The sequence below is a fragment of the Drosophila virilis genome, chromosome 3, assembly GCF_030788295.1.
Source record: "Drosophila virilis strain 15010-1051.87 chromosome 3, Dvir_AGI_RSII-ME, whole genome shotgun sequence".
In the NCBI taxonomy this organism is placed as follows: Eukaryota; Metazoa; Arthropoda; class Insecta; order Diptera; family Drosophilidae; genus Drosophila; species Drosophila virilis.
In genome coordinates this window covers 6506384-6522879 of record NC_091545.1, presented here as the reverse complement: position 1 = coordinate 6522879, position 16496 = coordinate 6506384, and the positions used below count along the sequence as shown (strand labels likewise).

Genomic DNA, 16496 nt, shown 5'->3' with positions numbered 1-16496 from the left:
TTTTGCTTATATAAGGCATATTTAATGCATTTAGTATTTAAGCTAAATATGCCAGCTAAATACCGTCAAATACCAAATGCAACAAGCTAGTTGAGGTGTACAACAGAAAAATAGCTTAACATACTTTTTTTTTGGTAATTTTGATCATTTTAGTATTTAATATAAATAGCAATTATAATTCAACTTATTAGAGCTCTTAAAAGAGTTGCTTACAAAATTTTGCTTTTTATTTTGTGTTGGTATTTTTTCGGTATTTTAATAATTTTGGTATTTCACAAAATTACCGAATTTATAAATCCACTAAGAAGAGAAGATTGAAAAATTTTGAGCATATGTTTTGTGATTATCACAAAAATACCACGAAATAACTATAAAATTCATCTTTATACTAGAAAATGACAAACTAGCATAAAAAATTCAATTACACTTACTTTTCTTTTAATTTTTTGTATATCACAAATAATAATTCACAATCGATTTTTAATCTAGAAAAATTGGTAAAAAAAATTAGTACGACAATAATACCGAAAGTTATATATACGTTATGTGTACATAGTCTGGTATATTGCGGTATATTTAATCGCTCCTAATACTCTTCGCTGCTGTCCGTATCCTCCAGCTGCTGCTGGCTATGCGTATTCGCATCCTCGTAGCCCTCCTCGCTGCTGCCCTCGTATTCCTCATGATCGCCCCCGCCTTCGTTCTCATTGTCCTCATTCTCGCCCTCATCATCTTCGTCATGGTCCTCATGCACCTTATACTGACCCTTGCCCTTTTGTGGTGCAGCTGGCAAGGGTTCTGCCTCTTCCTCCGCATCCTCCTCGGCCTCCTCCCCCTGCTGCTGCGTGCCAGCACTATTATCGCCATCGTCTTCCTCCCCTTGCACTTCGTTGGCCTGGTCGTGTTCCACTTGCTGCTGCACATGAACGCCACCAGCATCGCTGCCATGGCCATGGAGTGTGGCAACACCATTTGTGATTACCTCGGCCTGAAAGCCGTTCGTGTCGTCCGCTGTGTATTTGACCACGCGCAGGGTGCCATCAGGATCGACTACGCTGCGTGTTGGCGTTGTTAATGAATGCGTTGACATGGCAACCGCGGCATTTACCTACCTGTAGACGCCGCGCACCTCGTCGCCGTTGCGCGTCTCTTTGCGATTCTGCAGCACACGCGTCTGACCATCTTCGATGCCATAGGCGAAGCTATATTCGGGTCGTGCCACATAGTCGGAGTGCGTGCCACCGCCATAGGCATCGGGCACGGCTACCAGTCGCTCCGGCCCCGCCACCGGACCCTCAAATCTCGTATAGGAATAGCCAATGGCCGAGCAGCCGGCAAATGTTGAGAAGATCGCCAACGCCAGCAGCGGCAGCGGCAGCCACGAGCCGAGTAGGTGCAACCGCTCGACGCGTGCCGTCGCGGACGTAACGCGGAAGCACAAACAACAAGTGGCAAATGTTGTCGTCTTTGGTGTTCCAGCTGCGTGGCCGGTTATGCGTTGTCGCTTCTTCATGGCAGTTATTGTTGTTGTTGTGGTTGCTGTTGTTGATTGAATTTCAATGTTTTTATTTGCTGTCGTATCTCGTTTTGATTGGCAGCGCGTTTTATGTGAGCTAACTTAATCCTCGCCAGAGTTTTGCGTTTGCATAAATACTAAGCGTGAAATGTTGCACTTCTCGGGTATTTATATAGTTTTTCGCACTGGCCAATTGGGGAAAGGTACACCACAATCATTTGTTCATATTTCCGCACAAATTATGCGCTTCAATGGGCACCGCATCCAACTGGAACTGGCCAAGAGCGCCCGCCAGATGATGCGGTCGTCCACTTGCCCCTTTGATGGGCAGCAAATTGCACACTTCCTAAAACATAAAATGACGTCATTAAATTCAAGAGACGTCTAACTAAGGGCATCATATTTAAAGATTTGGCACACTTAGATAATTTAGCTGCAAAACCCAAACAAACTTTTCGATAGTTCGGTATTTTATTCAAGTAGAAAAGGTCTTAAAAGTAATGTAAAACAGGTAATACTTGATTCAGGTATGAAATTTTTAATTCATGGATGACTTAAAGTACGAAAAAACTTGAATCAAGTTTTTTTTACTACGCTCTTATCCTAATTAAGAATTACCACCAACACTCAAATTATCCCCATTTTCATAATGATAAAAGGCTAATATAGTCTGAAATTGAGTCCTTGAATCAAAAACATAGAAACTTAATTCAAGCTCAAACTTGATTGAGCTCAAGATAAGTTTATATTAATCTTAATTCAAAATGTATTCTATCAATCCCATTCTGTTCTTAACTTAAAATCAAGTTGATCTTAAAAAAAGATTTTCTGATCATATTACAAATATATTTAATATATTAAATTATTGAATGTCACAATTCCTTCTTTTGATCATGATATATAATCCATGAATATATATATTTATCTAAGATTCTGGTACGAAAGAAGATTTATTTTCACATTATAACGTTTTAATTTTATTAAAAAAATAGTATTTAATATTATGTCTATAAACACTTTATCGTTGCGAATTTAAAATCCTATTAATTGCCTTGCATGCTTGCCCATTTATGTGCCCATCATAATTTCGAGTCTTATTGACCAATTTGTGCCCGAGGCTTGGGCACACCTGTCCGCCGCAGCAACGGCATCTAAACACTCTCTGAAAATGTTCGCGTCAAACATGGAAATCGCTTTAAGTGCGTTCAGCTGATTAGCCGCACAGCCCGCCGGCTGGAGGCGATGCTTATAATGCGCCTGCTTAAACATCGAACAGTTCGAGTCATGATAGTCATGGCAAAAAATGCAAAAAAAAAAACGCAGCTGTGCAGCTTTGACCTTTTTTGTGTGAGGGTTCCGCCAAAGAAATATGGCTATTATTTTGACTACTTCTAATTTATAAGCGAGGCGCATTGCTGCGGCTGCGGCTGCTGCAACTGTTGTTTGGCATGAAAAATGCATATATCATTGGCCTCTGGTACTTGACGGCTGTTTGTTTGGGCTTTAAAGCGCGCACAGTAGCCCAGGCCAGGCGGACAGACGGACAGACCGGGCAGCTGGGCAGCCGGTCAGCTAGGCAGCTAGGCTGGCCCATGAGGCGGGCAATAGCAGCGTGGGAAAACTTGTTGTTGTCGACGAAGACGACGAGGCGCTTAATTACCCATTACACAAATGCCGCTTGGCAGCTTTAAGAATCGCAATTCGCAAGTTTTTGGTTTTTGGCTATTAACGCCAGCGTTTGGTAGTCGTAATTAAGACGCAGACGCAAGCTGCTGGATGTGTTGGCCTCAGTTCGTTGCCTAAGTCTTTCGTTTTGCCCTTTAGCGGCACGCAACCGAATGAGCCAAATGTGCCATTGCATTATGACTTATGTTGCTGTTGCTGCTGATGTTGATCCATGTTGCAATGCAAATCGTTGTCATTGCTTTTGTTGTTGTTTTTGTTGCTGTCGCATGAGGGACAACAACTGTGCAATCAAAGTCTATTAAAAGCAAAACTAAGCCACATGCCAAAAAATCATGTTGCTGACCAAAATGAGAGCGTGCGCCTCGCCAGACAAAAGCCTAAATAGTCAGCAGACAACGTCCAGGTGTCTAAAGGGGGGCGATCGGTCGGTGGGGCTGTCTGTGAGGGAGACAATCTGCCTGGCAGATTTCTTTCTTGCAATAAATTGCATTTACTACACGCTGCGCTCTGTTTCTATCTTTTATTTTTGCTATTATGTAAGTCAACAACGTTCCAGTCTCAGCTCACAGCTTACAACTCACAGCTTGCAATGCCCCGTTGCCAGTTCCAGTTCTCCACTTTCCCCTCCCGTCCTCTCCATCTTTATGCGCCACTTTTCACCATTAAGTGCTCTGGTTTGTCTCTAGCTTTGATTTCGTTTTCATTTGCGTCGTCAGCCTGGTCAGCTTCAGTGCCCCAGCAGCTCGCGATTGCAACAGCTTCAAACAACAAACCAAGACAGGCAGACAAACACACACACACACATGCACACACACACACATACGCACACACATACGCACACAAATGCCTGTAATGAAAATGAAATTGAAATGCGAGTGCGAGTAAAAGCGGTTCCATTAGCCACTTTGCCATGCGACTCTCTTTGTGTGTATGTGTGTGTGTGACGGGATTCTACAAGAAACCACAACAAAAATATGTCAAAAATATTTCATAAATTTGAAATTTCTTGCAAACAGTGTTAAGCGATATAAAGTAAACAAATAAATCAAACTATTCGCACGGCAGACTGTTTAAACCAGAACAGAGCGATTTTACTTCTTCATCCGCTTCGGGCCTGACAGTCTGTCTGCCTCTGCAGCTTCTGAAGACACTTAACTTGACCACAATTCTTACGAAGTTACTGAAATTATATACTTAAAACTTGGTACATTCACTTTTAAGAGTGTGTGTTCGGTCCTCAAAGTTGGTATAAAAAAACATCATAAAGAAATCAGGATAATGGTTTGCTTTACAAACGTGACGTCATGCCCCTGCTTGGCTGTGTTGACTGCGCATTGAACTAATAACTAACTTTTGTCATCTAAATCTGGCAACATTATTCTTGGTCAAAATAAATCAAATCCATAGGTCAAAATTTCCCATCAGTTATCTTATACGTAGGCTAGTCTAATATATAAGACATCAATCTGTCAGATTTTATATAAAGTATTAAATAAATTATTTAAGGCTGGTCTTTGGCAGCCTTTCCTTAATGAATTAAGATCAAAAATTAAATATTTAAAATAAATAATTCAAGTAAATTTCAGGCTAAACGCCTAAAACTGAATATGTTTCGCCTATCGACTGAATCTAATGTCAAACTCTTGCAACCGGGCAACATGCGTAACTCATGTCACGTTGCATGGTCACGCAATGGCCGCTGCTTATCTGCAGCTTGGACAGCAGACCGGCAACTGGTGGCAACTGTCGATTTTTCACCTTTTTGCACCCTGTTACAATGTGCGAAAACAAATGCGCGTATTTCAGTTTTGACAATGCACAAAATGCGTGTCACATAAATTGACGCAATGCGAACCATGCGGCCACTATCAAGTGCACCTACACACACACAGACACACATAGAGCTGCCACAACATGGTGTCGAGGTGCCAATTAAAGCTACACGCCAGACCAAAAACCAAACAAAATGGAACAGAACCGGCCAAAGTTTTGAGATTCGATGCGATTCGTTTCGATTCTTGGCGGCGTGTTTTATGCACCTTTGACATGCAAGCCGATCGAACGGGCGGCGAGTCCACGCTGACTCGGCACAGTTTACACGAAACACCAGCAACAACAACAACAACAACAGCAGCAGCAGCAACAAATGCGATTGCATTTGTTTTTTTTTATAAAATAGTGCAAAAATTACGAAATTTGTCGTCTGACAAAAAGCGCAGAAAACGTTATAAATTAAATTTACAATTTTGGTGCTCATTAAATGCCGAGCAGAGCGGCAGCAAATGTTTGTTGTCGCAATTGTTGGCCATTGAATAATGGCTAGAAAAGGGTATATTGACTTAGAGCAAATTGTGGGTAACAGGCAGAGGGAAGCAGCTCCGACTCCATAAATTATATGTACATATATTTCTTCTATATATATGCAATCAGAAGGACGAACCAAGTCGATCTAGCTACATCCGTCTGTTTGTCTGTCGATTTGATTCCTTTAAAAAAAAACTGATGACTGAAATATATATTCTCGCATATTAATTGCAGCATAAGTCACTTCTTTCGATATCTGCTCCAATATCCATAAATCGATCAAAATCGATTTCGAGAATTGGTTTTATAAGCATAGCATGAACACTATAAGAGCTATGTTTCGAATCACTTTAGATAATTCCCTCCCAAAAATTGGAAAAAAAAAGAGATTTATAAAGATAAAGTATGCACATACTTCTATAGGTCATATGGACTATAAGCGCCGATGCCAATCAAGAATGCATTGTCCATTAAATAGTATGTGTTAAAGGGAAGAAGACGGGGAGTGCCTTTTTCTCGTGCACAGCAGAAAGCTAGAATATTTGCGACGGCAGCTTGTTGCTGAGCCTAGGGTGTCTACCAGTCGCGCGCGCTTGCATGTTGCTCTTGTTGTTGTGGGCTGTACGAGTATTTTGGTAAAAATTTAGAACATCGCCTTGGGAAAATGCCAAAATGTCTTTAATTGTTGCCAATTTCGGGTCACTTTAAGTCGCTTTGCTTTGTTGTTGGGCCGTTAAATTTTCTCGCGTTTGTCACAAATTGAATAATGTCTCAATTGAACAGCAACAACAATAAAAACACAAAACAAACAAGTTAACATTGTTTGCAGTTGTTTGCACAGTTCACAGTTGGCCGCTTAAATCGCGCAGCTAATTACGTGCTAAGAAAAACTCAATAAAGACAAGGCCCAAACATTATATAATGCCGCTTTTTGATACAATTTTCACGATTATATATAGCTATTTATATAGTATATGTGCGCATATCCTGGCAGCAGCTGCTCAAAGCGCGGCGCTAGAAAGTGAAAGGCAAACATGAAAACGCCCACTTGGCACTTGAATATATATATATATATATATATATATAAACATGCACATGGACGTATATATATAGCTTACTATAACTAGATTTTTATATAATTGTAACCAATTTTTTTTTTGACTAATTTGCCTGCGCTTGGTAGCCAAGAAACGAATGACTCGGACAACGAACTTGCTGCCGCAGCAGCCTAAAGACTCGAAATTAGAGCAAACGGCCTACTAACTAACCAACTGAACTGCATTAGACTAAGCGCAATTTAAGCAAACCGGTAGCCAGTCAGCCTCTGGCTATCCGACAATCGCACCACTGACCAACATATGCCATAGACAACAACAGCAACAACAACAGCCGGCTGGCTGGCTCAGAGATCGATACAAATATGGGTCAGCTTGTGACGCGGCAAACGTGGACATATCTGATTGTCTATGCGGCAAATGCAATTTTAATTGCCAATCATCAGTGGCCAAAACTGCTGCCGGTTGTATAAGTGCGAGAAATCTTTAGCTGAACAATTGCATCTGTGGTCTTATCTGCAGATCGAACTGATTTAGCATATGACCAAAAGTAGATGCCTATGTCCGCACTTCAGTAAATGCTTCTACTAAAAACGCTATTTGAATTTTGTATCTTATGCTAATTTTATGGCTAATAATTTCTTACCCCAAAGATTCCCTCAAAGATTATTATGAATCCGTAAGATACTTTGCTTAGCATCAATAATAATGTATATTCAAGTATTTATAACATCGTATCTTAGAGATACTTTTTACTTAACCAAAGTAACTTGTGGGTCATAGATGCTATTGCATCTTAAAGATACTTTTGGAATATCAAAATAACCTTCATGTATGTATGCCAAGGTCACGTTTGTATTAGGCAGATTTTTTATACCAAATGTAATAGGTTACTTACAGATAGTTTTGTATCTTAAAGATATATGATTTGTGTCTTAAATATTTGAATAAAATAAAAGATTGGTTTTAAATACAATTGAAGCTAAAAGAGTGCTCAGAAGGTTGAAGCACTCGAGTCGAGAACTCTTTTCAAAGTCTTTGAACGCTAACAAGATTGAGTATGAGATAACTATGATCTCAATGCTTGACTGTCAGTCGTTTTCAGAGCTCACTTTTGCCCCATAAACGTCGACAATTATCTAAGAATCTCAAAGTGCCGCGCCTTCAAGAACGCGCATGCGTAATAGCCTTTTTAAGAACCCAACCCCACATATGCTGCCGCCCACGGCAAATGATCTTCATGTTACCATATACCATAGCTAATAAAAGCCAAATCGATTTCAATGTTCAATAACTTAATTAAGTGCAGATTGGGGTTAAATTTGCATGTAAATTGCGAATTGCATGCACTTTGCCAGGCCAGGGGCCGGCACAGGGGCGTCTGCGCAATCATCTTTGGAATATGAAATTGATAAATCGATACGATTCGAATCGGGCAATTAAATAAATATACGATACGGCAATTAACCAGTTGACTTATACAGACCCGGCCATTATAACGAAGAACAAATAATTGGCGTTGATTAAACTGCGCCAAAAGCTACAGTTAATTGACATTTAAGGCAATTCATTACTTAACTTTGCTAAAAAAATATAAAACAAAAAATAAAACTAAAAAGCAACACATATGCGAGCTAATAACGTCTGCGGGGGCTGTTCGATTTTGGGCACAGCTGTCTTTAAATACCAACCGAATGGAGCCAAAAGCCATTGCTAATTGCATTGACTGCTGCCGCAGCAGCAGCAGCGGCAGTTATTTTTGTGGAAATGCAGTTTTCACATGCTCGACTTTGGTTTCTGCGCGTTTTTTCTTCAAAATTTACATACGTACTCCTGTGTGTGTGTGTGTGTGTGTGTGCGGCGCCACAATTCTCAGGCTGTGCAATTGAACATTGGAGCACTTGTTGTTAGCGGCAATTAATGTTAGTTGCAGACGGACTGCATAAATCAGCCTAATTGCTATATTTAAATTCTAAATTTGGTTCTTTTTTCCAAAATTAAAAAAAAAGGCGCACGCTTGTCGTGCACAACTGAATGTCGGACCCGACCTGCTCAGCAAAAACATTGGCTTGTTTGTTTTTTTGCATGTAATATATGCATAACATTAATTTTGCTGCCAGCAAGCAGGTGGTACGGTTTTTATTTTCCAAAATTAGTTTTTTTTTACTTTTCAGTGGGTTTTCTTAGAATATCAATTAAAACGCTTGCATAAACAGGGAACCCTTCTCTATTAGTTTTAAACTGCGCGCGTCCAATGAACGACAAGCTGTTAATGGTTGCAGTGTTGTATAACGTGCGCGCACACTACCGCCACATTCGCAGCTGGTATGCTGCTCACTAATGCCAGGCTGTTGAAATAAATATAGGACAAATAAGGGAATTTATTAAGAGTTAATATTGTATATTTGTAAATTATAACAATGATATATTTGTTTATTTACTAGCAAGAAGTGTTATTTAATTTATTACATATATATTTTGATAACACTTTTCAGAGCTGCGTACTGGCCGTTGGACTATCGATAAATTTGATATTTATCGCTAACCGGCTTTGCAATTTTGCACAGCAATTTTGTTTACGTTTTGTTAAAATGTCGCTGTCGCCGAAAAATAGCGATGCATCAATGAATAAAGAAGCGAACGACGGCGACGTTGAAAGGGCTAAGAATTCAAAAGCCACGGATGCCATGGAAACGGATGACCGGCCAGCAACAATCAATACCAAAGACATACATTACGATGCCGACAGTGAGATGAACGAATCGGGAGCAGAGGATGCGGCGGCCAAGCGAGAGCCGACCACAGATGAGGATGTGTCCACGGTGATTGCACCGGCTAATCGGTCCACCTCTGATCCCATATCCAAGCAGAATTGCAAATGGAATCTGCGTGTCATCATCTCAAATTTGTATATGCAAACCGAGCAGCGACTGCCCAGCGCTCGTGTGCCCAAATGCCTGCACAATACGAGCCAGTGCGTGAGCAAGCATCGCTGTGCCATGCTGCCGGATGCGCCGGACATTGGGATTGCCCAGGAGCTACGCAACAATCTATATAGCCAGCACTATGAGACATATCTGGATATGCTAGAGACAATGGCTCTGCAGTCTGTCTATCCGGATGAGGCGGTGTTTGATCGGCTGCTCGATATGATTATGGTAGGCTTGAATATACTTTGAGCTATTGAGCTAGCTATTGATGCTGTCCATTTATTTTAGATACTCAACACCAAGAGCCTGACCCTTGATGAGCTGCACAGCAGATATAGAAATGTGATACGCATTTATTATCTGCTTGTGGATGCATTTCCACCCTGCTGGACAGCGTTGCGTCCCTACTATTTGAATTTTCTGGGCATCACCAATGCCACAGACGAAAAGCCACAAAAGTTGCAGCTATTGCTGGATTTGTTAGACGATTGCCTGGCCAAATGCAGCGACTCGGAGATAAGTCGACTATCGCCCTACTACGAGCAGTTTGTCCACGATTTTGCCGAGGAAGAGAATGCAAATATGTCGCCAGAGGAAGTGTTTCTGTGTCATGTGCAGGACTACGACTGGCAGAGTGGCAAACAGTGGGTGGATGAGTTTAAGAAAATGTCAGCAGCTGTGCAGCTGGCGCGTCTCTGCGATGCTCTGGACATGTTATGTTGGGTGTTGGAGCGTGAGTTTATGGCCTGGTTGGATCACAATCGTTTGCAGCAAACCGAGCCGGAAATCTTTCAAGAGGACTCGAAACCTTTTGTGCTCATCGTCTTTGGCATGACAAAGAGCACGCGGCTAACGAATATAACGCGCCAGCTGCTGCGCTTGTATAGCCGAGCGGCAGCCAAGTCCTTGTATCCGGAACGCCTGAGGATATTAGAGGTATTTGCATTTATCTATCTAGCTGAGTATTTGCCTTAATTTGAAGCAATTTTCCTCACAACTCAGCGCTATGTGTCGCTTATCATGGAGGCGAGCAACACGGCCGAGCTGGTGTATGCAAATAATTCGCTGATTTATCCCAATCTGGGACCGCAGACACGTCGGCTCATCGGCGAGTTCTTTAAGCTATTCAAAACTGAAAATCCTGCAGATGTTAGCACCTATATTAAGACCATACCGAGGCTCAGTCAGTGCTATGTGCGTTACGAGTTTGCCGATCATTTTCTGCGTCTATTTTACTGCTCCGATGCGGGATTTGAGCCGGGCAAGGTGTGCGAGGAGCTGAAGGCGAAGCGTTGGCTCAAATACAAGCCACGCAGCGCCATTGAGGAGTCGGACAATGAGCAGTTGTCGCGTGAGGATTACCTAAAAATTATGCTCAATGCGCTCCGGGATTATTGCACGTGGCTGAATCTGCAAGCGTGTTGGAAATATATTAAAACCAAAGTCCCTGTGCAAACAAGGACGAGCAGTCCACTGGCCACGCCCGTGGGCGTTGTCACTGGCGATGTGGGCAAAATATTTATGCTCGACGAGATGCAAAAGGAGGCGCACACCTGGAAGCAGCGCATCAACTCGAAAGTCATTTTGTCTAGACCCAAAGTCAATCTGCCCGTGGCCAGGATCAGTGTGAGCACCATGGCCGAGCGTTATGGCGGCGATATACGACAGCTGCGCTATTTGCGTCGTGTGCTGCTGGAGGTGAAGCGCTTCGAGGATGTTACAGATTGGCTGGACTATGTAAATGATTTCCTGGGCGAAGATGAGCCATCATCAGAAACTGAGTCCCACAAAGAAAAAAGAGCACAATTGCCAGTGATAATTAAAACCTGAAGGTAAATTATAAATACGCCCATTAAAATAAGCCCAAAGAAGAATAGAAGTCAATAAGCAAACAAGCCGATCACTTGCGGTCACATCTCTAGTATTAAGTATTAAACAATATACTGGATTTCGAAGAAGTAATAATATAAATTTCAACATTTTCAAAAGAGTTCAAATTCGCCAAACTCGCAACGTAAGCGCACGGTCAGCGACGTAAACGCAATGTGAGCAGCGTAAACGCAATGTGAGCAACGCAAGCGCAAAAGCTACACGTTTTAACAGAAACTCCGCCAGCACTTAACAGCAAAGACATTTAACAGCAAACCCAATGCAGGATATTATCCTGTCTGGCAGCCAAAAAAAAAAAGAATACTTTTAGTTGATTTTAGCAGCACAACCCCGTCGCCAGCAGCAGGAGCAGCAAATGCTTGCCGTCGCGACAAACACGGAAACTTAACCAAGTGCTATTCAAATAAACTACAACTCGAGTGCAAAATTAAAATTGTACGTAAAGCAAAAACAACAACAACAAAAAAATGTGCCGTATAGTGTAACAGTAGCAAAAACAACAACAACGAACGTTGTGAGCACAGTGGTTAAAAAAGAAAAGAAAATAAGGAAAACGCAAACGCAAACGGGCCACAACAGCAAAAGCAAAAGAAAGCGCAGTCAAAATGTCGACAACTGTGGAACAGGTGAGCAAACTTGAAGCAAAACCAATTTAAGTAAATTTATGTAATTCCAAATATATATGGTATATATATACATATATATCTTCCTTTTTTTTTTGGCAAACCAATCAGTCATTAAGGCAATGTTACGGTATTTTAAACGGGCAGCCATTGCCGCCGACAACTGCGTAACATGCAGTGCCAGGCGGCCAACTGGCTGTCAGTCTGTCTCGCAGGCGGTCGGACTGTCTGTCAGTGTGTGCGTAGGTGTAGCCAGCTTGTGCTCAGCTTTTGCTCGCTGCCTCTCTCTACTTGGGTGTGTGTGTGTGTTAGTGTGCGTGTGTATTGGCATGTGCTGTGCCGTTTTGCATTGCCATGCCAACGGCGACGCTGGCACTTCCTGTTTGGCTGATATTGCCTCGATTTGACAGTAAAATTCGATTAATTTCTAATCTGTACATCAGCTTGGCAAGTGCCACAGCCAGACAGACTCGCAGACTTCATACGTATTCAGCGACAAATATAAATAGCTGCCATTTTGTCAGCGAATTGAAATGCACACACACACACACACAGACCCACAGTCAAACAACCACACACTCACACACACACACACACACACACACACACATTCAGTCAGTCACACGCATAGGACGCGCCAATGCATGCAAATTTCGTTTGCATATACAGTGAAAGCTCAACTAATGCTACAGCGGACATTGCCTTTAGCCGGCATATTTTTTGTTGTTCTTGCGTAAAGAGAGTTTTTCAACTAGATTTGAATTAGATTAAAAGACAATTAGGCTTCGCAGGCTTTTGATTCTAGTTAGTGAATTCCATTCCATTAAGGGACAATTGATATGTTTTTTCTCTTCAGTTTTAGTTGGAGGACCATTGTATTATTTATAGTGATATATCTTTGTCGATGGGCTACAAAGGTTACGCTAGGTTTGAACTGAATTGAAAACTTTATTTTTGTGAAAAAGTGCATTTTTCGCTTATTGCATCGTAATTTCAGTTAAATATTATTTGCGAATTTTTTGGCACCAAAATATAAAAGATTTCAATTGTACCTTTTTGCTTACAAATATTGATATTTTAATTTTTATATATTTGTTACCCGATCTTTAATTGAGTTTTGCGTGAATATTTGACTGTAATTTTGGTCATTTTTTGTTGAGAAAAAGAACGTCCACGTGTGTGTTGACTGTACCTCAATTCAATTCGTACGTTTGCTTGTCTGTGATTTGACAATTTGTTGCAAGAACTAGTCTAGCCCACCTCTTCCCCTCCCCATGCCACCTTAAGAGCTGTTCACCTGCTGGCAAATTGAAGTGCCCCATTTAAGTTAACTTCAAGACTTGAGGGGGGTCTTCCTCCAGCCCCCAAACATTGCATTGAAAACACAAGCTTTTACTTTGTGTCGCTTCAATTTTCTAATTGTAGCTTAATTTTATGTAAATTATCTTCCAACTCTCAGTTCCTTTGGCATGTCTTACTTTATTTTTTTGTGGTGCGTATGCTACGCGTAAGTCTCGCCTTTCAAAGTCACCGAAAACTTTTGTTGCATATTTCAAGGCGCGCATGTAGCGCGAGTCATTACGTTTTATAGACTTTATAAGAACTTCGCTGATGCAGTTTGGTCAAAAGTTTTCGCTGCGCTGTCAGGTGACTGCTCAGCATATTCTTATAAAGAAACATACACATACACATATAAATATATAGTATATGGTGTGTATATATGTACATGGAAAGTTAAAAACCGGCAAGAGAGAGATAGCGTAAAGAACGGAACGGCGCCTTTTTTTTGTTGAGCGGAAAGAAAAACATTTTCAAGCGTTTATGGCCACGAGGTATTATGGTGGCATTTAATATAAGTTTTCCGGGTAAAACAAGATTTAAGCTTCAAAGTGTGCTTAAATTTAAAATTGAATTCTCATTAAATTGTTTATATGCCCAACCCCACATGATAATGCACACAACACTCCTATTTGGCATTTAATATTAAATTTAATTATAATACAAATATAATCGCATTTAATTAACTTATGATTTGAGCGAAGCAAACATTATTGCATGAACTTTGAATGCGAAAGGATTTGAAAAGTTTTTAAATTACATTTAACTATGCTTTTGAAAATACTTGACATTCTTTTATGGCCACTTGAAAGCGATTCATTTTAATCAAAACTTTCTGTTGCTCCTTATTCCACTCAAATTCATGGAAATGTTGATTCTAACATGCCGCAAAAAGACATCCTACACGCATATATTTCGCAGAATTTTAATTGTAGTCATTTTTTGTTGTTGTTAATGTTGTTGGTAATTATATTAGCAAATGTGTGAGAGATGAAGTATATATATATATAGTGACATATCCATAGTCGCACCCACCCTTTAACATAACTTGGCGCATAAGCATAAGCACAATTATAAACATTTCTAATATTGTAAACAAAGAGCCTGGTGATAACATCGACATTGGTCAAGATCAAACTGTCCCCCTTTGGTAGACATAAACAATTCACCCTAAATATCACGCCACTGTCAATGTTCCCATCAGAGTACTATCCCACGCATAATTGCTGACGCAGCTCAAACTTCACTCAATTTTGACTCAAACTCTCTCAAAGCGAAGTTTGCTAAGCGACCGCAACAGTTAGATAAATCAGTTCATATTCGGGAAGCAAATCTGAATGTACTCAACAAAAGTAGCCGTTAAGTGAAAATAATAAATTGAAATATATTTTTTTATAGTAACCTAACGTGTAAAACTTAATTGGCGCAGCCGGTAGGATACGTCGGGAAAAAGTTAAGATCGCTAAAGGATAATTAATTCCCAGATCTAACGCACAATCGCGACCGAAAGTGTTGTCGGAGTGTAATAAAAATTTTCTCGAATACGTATCCGCACAAGAACCTTCGGGTCACTAGTAGCTTAATAATATTGACCCTTTGGGCAATAAAGCTACTACAGTTAATAACGACTGGATTTGCATATCGTTTGATCCCTGCAATACGTTATTACTGAGTCTTTTTAAGACACACACACAAAAAAAAAAAAAAAGAAACATTTAACCAATAATCCATCACAAACTTTAACCTAAAATAAAAGTGCAAAATCAAAGAACAATAAAGTTCAAACCTACAAACTCAAAACTATTCAAAAAAAAAGTGTATTACACCAAGATGACAATGGAATTATCAGAACAACACCTCAACCAGGCCCTTTCACAACTTAGACAGGTGCCAAGCTTTGACGGATCAACGGATCAACTAAACGCCTTCATTAAAAGGATAGATTACATCCTACACCTGTATCCAACCCGAGATGTTAGACAACATAGCATCTTATACGGAGCCATCGAATTGCAAGTCACAGGAGATGCTCAGAGAATATCACAAAGGACAGCAGCCAACACTTGGCAGGAGCTGAGAAACGCATTAATTGAAGAATACAAAGTGCAGACACCATTTGAAGAACTCCTTCGACGCTTATACAACACGAATTACCAAGGAAACGTCCGTAAGTTCATCGAGGAGCTCGAGAATAAATCTTTTGTTATATTAAATAAGTTAGCACTAGAAAATATACCTAGCAATACAACCCTTTATACAAATGCTATGAATAACACAATCAAAGATGTTATTACAAAAAAATTACCAGATAGGCTTTTCATGATGTTAGCCAGACACGACATTACGTCGACACAAAAACTAAAGCAAGTAGCTCAAAGAGAGGGATTATATGAAAATAGCGTTACTGAAAAACCTAAAAATAATAATGTTCAGGGAAATCCAAATAACAATCGTAGGAACATGGGAAATTATCAGCAAAATGCTAACCCAACCACCATTTCAAGTGGCTATTCCAACACGAATCAGAGTTATCACGCACAAAATAAACAGCATAATAAGTCCGAAGACAATCAGAAAGCTCACCACGAGTTCCAACAGAAATTAAGTCAAGGTAGATACCAAAATCCCTTAAACTACCAAAATCAGTCCCATTCACGCTTGAATGCACCAAACCCTCCGACTAAACGTCAAAGAGATAGTAACAGTGGGCAGATGAAAATGGATACATCCGAAAATTTTCATCAGCAAGCCTCGGAACAAACAGAAGAAATCCATTCATAAAATTGATTATGAATGACGAAGTTCTAAAATGTGTCATCGACACAGGTTCAACCATTAATCTAATGAAAACTAACCGCTTAAATTTTCCAGTTTACAACGAAACATTAAAGGTTCACACCATAAATGGTGTTATTGAATTAAAACAAAGTATACGATTAGGAGCAAGCAAAATTTGTCCGAGCAAACAAAAATTCTATATTCACGACTTCTCAGAGCATTATGATGTTCTGATTGGGAGAGAATACCTTGAGGCATGTCAAGCAAAAATAGACTATGCACAAGGATCCGTAACCTTAGGAGAATTTAACTTTTGTTTTAGATATAACGACGAAGAGGTCGAAGAGGACATGACCGCACAAGAGTGCCTTGATCC

General features: G+C 40.4%; 3 protein-coding genes across 4 annotated transcripts in view; 2 read left to right on the top strand and 1 right to left on the bottom strand.

The window, feature by feature from the left end:
• Positions 1-436: 436 nt before the first annotated feature.
• LOC6624075 (uncharacterized) lies at positions 437-1814 on the bottom strand. The gene is made up of 2 exons (XM_002046550.3): positions 1113-1814; positions 437-1055 (listed from the first exon to the last, which is right to left on the bottom strand). Exons 1-2 carry the CDS (start codon positions 1511-1513, stop codon positions 587-589), a joined length of 870 nt encoding a protein of 289 aa, XP_002046586.1. The 5' UTR covers positions 1514-1814; the 3' UTR covers positions 437-586.
• A 7242-nt stretch (positions 1815-9056) lies between these two features.
• On the top strand, positions 9057-11966 carry LOC6624372 (uncharacterized). Its single transcript, XM_032434786.2, has 3 exons — positions 9057-9719; positions 9780-10427; positions 10494-11966. The coding sequence occupies exons 1-3, from the start codon at positions 9153-9155 to the stop codon at positions 11319-11321; spliced, it is 2043 nt and encodes a 680-aa protein (XP_032290677.1). The 5' UTR covers positions 9057-9152; the 3' UTR covers positions 11322-11966.
• LOC6623717 (uncharacterized) overlaps positions 11867-16496 on the top strand; it is a 50000-nt gene continuing 45370 nt past the window's right edge. For both annotated transcript variants that reach the window (XM_002046547.4, XM_015175416.3), the window contains exon 1: positions 11867-12007. In XM_002046547.4, coding sequence (XP_002046583.2) covers positions 11987-12007 — 21 coding nt within the window. In that variant the 5' untranslated portion in view covers positions 11867-11986. The remainder of the gene's footprint in view (positions 12008-16496) is intronic.

Coding starts and splice junctions, on each gene's coding strand:
- LOC6624075 (XM_002046550.3), bottom strand. CDS start 1,513: ATGAAGAAGCGACAACGCATAACCGGCCACGCAGCTGGAACACCAAAG. Junction 1,056..1,112: donor GAGGTGCGCGGCGTCTACAG/GTAGGTAAATGC, acceptor GCCAACACGCAG/CGTAGTCGATCCTGATGGCA.
- LOC6624372 (XM_032434786.2), top strand. CDS start 9,153: ATGTCGCTGTCGCCGAAAAATAGCGATGCATCAATGAATAAAGAAGCG. Junction 9,720..9,779: donor GGCTGCTCGATATGATTATG/GTAGGCTTGAAT, acceptor CATTTATTTTAG/ATACTCAACACCAAGAGCCT. Junction 10,428..10,493: donor AACGCCTGAGGATATTAGAG/GTATTTGCATTT, acceptor CTCACAACTCAG/CGCTATGTGTCGCTTATCAT.